Source organism: Ostrinia furnacalis, unplaced genomic scaffold, assembly GCF_004193835.3.
Source record: "Ostrinia furnacalis isolate ACB-3 unplaced genomic scaffold, ASM419383v2 OfSCF1268, whole genome shotgun sequence".
Taxonomy (NCBI): Eukaryota; Metazoa; Arthropoda; class Insecta; order Lepidoptera; family Crambidae; genus Ostrinia; species Ostrinia furnacalis.
The window spans coordinates 458,674-464,673 of NW_021131507.1; the positions used below are offsets into that span (position 1 = coordinate 458,674).

The 6,000-nt window shown below is 43.5% G+C and overlaps 1 protein-coding gene across 1 annotated transcript in view; it reads left to right on the forward strand.

Annotated features, from left to right (window-relative positions):
- The window catches only part of LOC114352201 (cyclic nucleotide-gated cation channel alpha-3), a 56,999-nt gene extending 51,246 nt beyond the window's left edge, over nucleotides 1–5,753 (forward strand). The window contains exons 8-11 of the mRNA XM_028303712.1: nucleotides 592–759; nucleotides 1,276–1,420; nucleotides 1,929–2,168; nucleotides 4,558–5,753. Coding sequence (XP_028159513.1) covers nucleotides 592–759; nucleotides 1,276–1,420; nucleotides 1,929–2,168; nucleotides 4,558–4,645 — 641 coding nt within the window. The 3' untranslated portion in view covers nucleotides 4,646–5,753. The remainder of the gene's footprint in view (nucleotides 1–591; nucleotides 760–1,275; nucleotides 1,421–1,928; nucleotides 2,169–4,557) is intronic.
- The last annotated feature ends 247 nt before the right edge of the window (nucleotides 5,754–6,000 follow it).

A 6,000-nucleotide genomic window follows, 5' to 3' on the forward strand; every position in this document is an offset into this window, starting at 1 on the left:
TATTATATTTGGCGTGACCTCTTGGTGCATGTACCCCTTATTCTTAAGTGTACTATTTAATCTACTTGTTCTGTCGAGACCTATCGTCGTGTTGTCGGTTGATTTCCAACAAATTATTTTTATTTAAATCTAACTTTGATACGCATACTTGTAGACATGCTTGGTTCTTTTGGGAACTGAATACCTTAAATTTTTTGACTGCCCTGAACGCTTTTGTCTGTTTGGAGCACATATTGAGAACTCAATAGAACTGCTTCTTATAGTTGTTTTGAGGTCGATTTATTTTGGACTCTGAATTTGAACCTGACTGAACACACACCCCTGCTCTGAATCAAGGTAGTTTAGGATCTTTCTCTTAATCAGCTTAATCTTCTAGTCTTGTAATGAAGTCCTCCACTAAATGTGCCCTGCCACCGGTGTGTCGGTCTACCTTCTTCGTAGATTCTTGTGATCTGTTTTGGCTGACTTTTAAGTAAATTGAGAGTTAATTTTTTAAAAAGTTGAGCAGTTCAGTCAGTTAGCCAAAGCAGTTCATGAGAAGTGGCGACCGAACACCGGTTGGCACGGAGTGTGTGTATGACACGTCGACAGGCAACCGGCGGACAGCATCAGTGCGGTCCGTCGGCTACTCGGACTTGTTCGTGCTGAGCAAGAAGGACATGTGGGACGTGCTGAAGGAGTATCCAGCAGCCAGGGTGCGGCTCGAGGCGATTGCAGTCAAGAGACTTGAGAAGTATAAGAAAGCGCCGCTTGAGAAAGGTAAGTATTTATGCTACTACAATAAATTCTAATGTAGATTTGAAATTGTTAATAAAACGTTGAAATTATAGTCAGTTCTACAAATATATTTTACGTTGAGTCCATGATGACTATGATAACAAGTGCTATCGACGACTTGTGCTACTAAAAAGTCATTTTACATCATGTTATTAAAAGTGTATAGAACTCATGTTACATTATTTGTATATCTCTTGTTTTATTTGTGTGTCTTACACACGCAAGCTTTGTACGTTTTCTATAAAATCTTCAGTCTCAAAGCATGCATATAGAGCACTGCAGCTCTATTATGCTGATATCTAAGCTCAATCATCGGGAGAGCTAATTTAAAAAAATAAGCCATTTGACGCCGCATTTGTGGCAAAAAGAAACCTCTATTAATAATTGCGTAATTAATTTCATCATACAATCATTTCCATTATTTATTGTACTTATTAAGTAAGTAATGGAATGCTACCATTGGTTACATCAAGCTTTGATCTAATACTCTCTCACCAGTGGCGATGGGTCGCTGCCAATCGACGCCCGGGCTCGTGGAGACGAGCGGGCGCATTCCCATCGAGGAGATGCAGCTACCGCCCGCGCCGGCGCTGCCGCCGATGCACCCCTCTCACCCGCCTTCCTACCGGGACCAGCTTTATAGGTTTGGAACTGAAAAACGATTGGAATTTCTTATTGAATTTGCTTTTTTCGAAATTTGGGATATAATTGCCAAAGTGGAACAAACTTGACCTTCATTGGTTATGTTTTTATTGGCGGTCCAGCTGTAGATCCTGGCTACACAGGAGATGCAGCGGTGGGAACAAGTTTTTTTTTATTTTAAAACATGCCAGGGTGATAGGTGGCCAAAGAAAGCAAGAAGTAAATATCATTTACAGATTAGGCAACTATGATCACAATATACCCTGGGATATGAGGCTGTTGAGGCTCTTAAATTGTCTATGAGAGTAGATCTTGGGCCTTTCATAATTTCGCCCAAATTAAAAGCAGCTTGCACCAGTTTGCATTTTAATATCGCTCTGGTCTTTGATACTTCACAAGCTTAATTTGGCTTTTTGGACATTTTTTTAACAGCATATCTTCAGATTCACATGGCAAACACGTCTTCTGTTTTATGTTTAAGTCTCACTACTATTTACTTCTGCTCACAGTTCGTCAGTAAGCCCTCTTCGTGTAGCATCGCCAGTAGCGTCATTGGCGTCGAGCGCGCGTAGCAGCGCGGCCGGCGGCGGCAGCGTCGCGGCTGGCAGCGGCCCGCGCGGTCACATCGACACCCACGAGCAGTTGGAGTGCGAGATCAAGCGGCTGAGAGAACGACTGTACACAGTCGAGACCGAAAACGCCGCTATGTCTGTGAAGCTCAATCAACAGCAGTGGGAGGTGGAACACAGGTACGGATTACAGATTTATAGTATCATCACGTGACAGCTGTGACAGTCAGTATGGTCCCCTCGGTCACGTCGACAGCCACGAGCAGCTGGAGTGCGAGATCAAGCGGCTGAGAGAACGACTGTACACAGTCGAGACCGAAAACGCCGCTATGTCTGTGAAGCTCAATCAACAGCAGTGGGAAGTGGAGCACAGGTACGAAAATAGAACATAAGTACAGATCAGGTGTATCATTGATCAGCTGGTTTCTGCTAGACACTCACGAGCAGTTAGAGTGCGAGATTAAGCGGCTGAGAGAACGACTGTACACAGTCGAGACCGAAAACGCCGCTATGTCTGTGAAGCTCAATCAACAGCAGTGGGAAGTGGAGCACAGGTACGGATTTCAGATATTAGTATAATCGCTTAAAGCTGTGACATTCATATTGGCGTCCAGTGCGGCAACGTCGCGGCCGGCAGCGGCCCGCGCGGTCACATCGACACCCACGAGCAGTTGGAGTGCGAGATCAAGCGGCTGAGAGAACGGCTGTACACAGCCGAGACCGAGAACGCCGCTATGTCTGTGAAGCTCAATCAACAGCAGTGGGAAGTGGAGCACAGGTACGGATTTCAGATATTGGTATCATCACTTGATAGCTGTGAGTGTTGTGACATTCACATTATCGTCCAGTGCTCGCAGCGTCGCGGCTGGCAGCATCCCGCGCGGTCACATCGACACCCACGAGCAGTTGGAGTGCGAGATCAAGCGGCTGAGAGAACGGCTATATACAGTCGAGACCGAGAACGCCGCTATGTCTGTGAAGCTCAATCAACAGCAGTGGGAAGTGGAGCACAGGTACGAAAATAGAACATAAGTACAGATCAGGTGTATCATTGATCAGCTGGTTTCTGCTAGACACTCACGAGCAGTTAGAGTGCGAGATTAAGCGGCTGAGAGAACGACTGTACACAGTCGAGACCGAAAACGCCGCTATGTCTGTGAAGTTCAATCAACAGCAGTGGGAGGTGGAGCACAGGTACGGATTTCAGATATTAGTATAATCGCTTAAAGCTGTGACATTCATATTGGCGTCCAGTGCGGCAACGTCGCGGCCGGCCAGCGGCCCGCGCGGTCCATCGACACCCACGAGCAGTTGGAGTGCGAGATCAAGCGGCTAAGGGAGCGTCTTTATACAGTCGAGACAGAGAAAACCGCCATGTCTGTGAAGCTCAATCCACAGCAGTGGGAAGTGGAGCACAGGTACGAAAATAGAACATAAGTACAGATCAGGTGTATCATTGATCAGCTGGTTTCTGCTAGACACTCACGAGCAGTAGAGTGCGAGATCAAGCGGCTGAGAGAACGACTGTACACTGTCGAGACCGAAAACGCCGCTATGTCTGTGAAGCTCAATCAACAGCAGTGGGAAGTGGAGCACAGGTACGGATTTCAGATATTAATATCATCGCTAGACAGCTGTGACAGTCAGTGAGGTCCGCGTGGTCACATCGACACCCACGAGCAGTTGGAGTGCGAGATCAAGCGGCTGAGAGAACGGCTATATACAGTCGAGACCGAGAACGCCGCTATGTCTGTGAAGCTCAATCAACAGCAGTGGGAAGTGGAATACAGTTATAAGTTGTAATGATTAGTCTCTGCTAAATATGTACTGGCAACCAGAATGAACGCAAAAGATAGAAAGGCTTTAGACAGGTTTCACGTTGTTTACATATTATATCGAGTAAGCACATTTCTCAGAATTTCATTCGATAGATTCCAAGAACGTTGTGTAACGTAATCTTATTAACTCTTGTTTCCTGTATAAACAGGAAATACAGACTTTGCATGCAGCTTGCTAATTGTGTCACAGGAATAATGATACTGTTTTGTTAGATTCAAGATACCTTCCTAGTGTGTTATAAATAGACGATTGAAAATGGAGCTTGAACAAACAATCGTGCTCAGTTTCAAAGAACGAACATCAGATACGTCTTCGAGCGTCAAAAACTTGAGTTTTTAAGTAGATACCTCTTAGATTAAGGTCCAATGAGGGTTTTCGCGAATGAACAATCCGCCAGATGGCAATACGTAGACGCGAGGTCCAAATGCTGCATGATTGATTATTTTTGACATGACATTGACAGATATGTCAAAATCCACCAATCACGCAGCAGTCAGACCCCACATCCACGTCCCGCCATCTAGCGGATCTTTCATTCGCGAAAACCCTCATTCGACCAAACTTTTATCCGAAAATAACTCATGGTATAACTGGCACATTGACAGTTTCAGTATGGGAAATATGTCAACACTGACAATTTATTCTGAGATTAATATTTACTCTTGTTTGGTCGAATCCATAGGGTCGAATCCATCCATAATGGTATAGTACCGTTACCACTTTTTCGCAGACTGCAAGAGATCGAGATGCAGATCTGCGGCGGCAGCTCGCTCAGCTCGCAGGAGGACAACGAGCGGAATCGCGAGAGCATCATTTAACGGCGCGCCTCGCCCGCGCCCCCGCGCCCCTTGCCGCTGCCAGTACTACGCGCCTCCGCCGTCTACTGAAGACACACCACGGCCCGACCAGTCTTATAAGAACAAGACAACACGCCTTATACAGCGTGTGTCGTATAGTCATGCTATGTGACTCTTTGTGGCCATATAAGTGTGTGAATCCCCCTCTCCCCTCAAGTCTTCAGCCCGCGCGGTCCCCTCAACCCCTCTGTGTCGTACTCCAGTGACTGTGACTTGTACGAAGACTCAGTGTTTTTACGGTGAGTAACATAATTATGGTATATTTAAATACGAATTAACTTTATCAAATTTATATATACGTAGTATATACGACTCGCTAATAATCGAGTGCCGTGGAGTGAGATTTTGCCGAGACAATATTATCTTAATTAAATCGTTTAGATACATCGAGGAGTGACGAGTGTTGGCGGGGCGTCGTGCGCCCGCGCCGGTCTACTTTAAGTGTTAATTTGCATGTCAGTCCTAAAGGGCAAAATTGTGTTTCGTTTCTGAGCAAATGAACGTTCGTGCGGTCGGCAACAAAGTCGATAAACAATTTTGAAACTTATTACTGTAGTTGAATAAAAAATAATACGGAAAGACTTGTGTTGCCGTGCGTACCACCCTTGTCTGTTTTAACGAAGTTTGTTCTGTTACAATGAGATATAAATTGAACTTTATTAATGTGACATTGTTTTTCTTGTTTTTGCTGATGTTATCTAATGGCGAAATGTTTCACTCGAGTTGGAAAGTTTGTGTACAAAAGTTTACCGTATCGTGTAATAACTAACTGGAACTATGTGCCAAATAATGGCCAATGTGAATGTGTTACGGATAAGATTTTTGTGTTAACTCATAAATAGAGTAATGGGTAATTTCTTATCCATTAAATTTGAGCTTTAATTATAATAAAATCCCGGAAGACTTGATCAAACTTTCTGATAATTACGTTCCATTGTTCTTCCCTTGGTTACATTATTATCAGTCTAGGGAATAGTTCTTTCATCGTCAATATTTGGTATCTTATAATCTATGTATATTCGTGAAATATTAAATTCTGATGCAGTTTTGCCCGTTGTAATGATATAAAATTGACCATAGTAAGTTGTAATTTGTTATATAAAATGGATTATTACCTATGTATTAAGAAATGTAGCTTAAAACTGATAAATAAGTCAGTTTTGGTAATTTAAAAATCACTACTGCCAAATAAGAAGTAAGTAGATAAAACGAAATGTTTTAATGTAAAGATATTACCAATTGACTAAAAGATGTTTTGTACTTAATATCCTTTCTATTGATCTAAAATTCGTTTATGGGAACGTTGTAGCATAAAT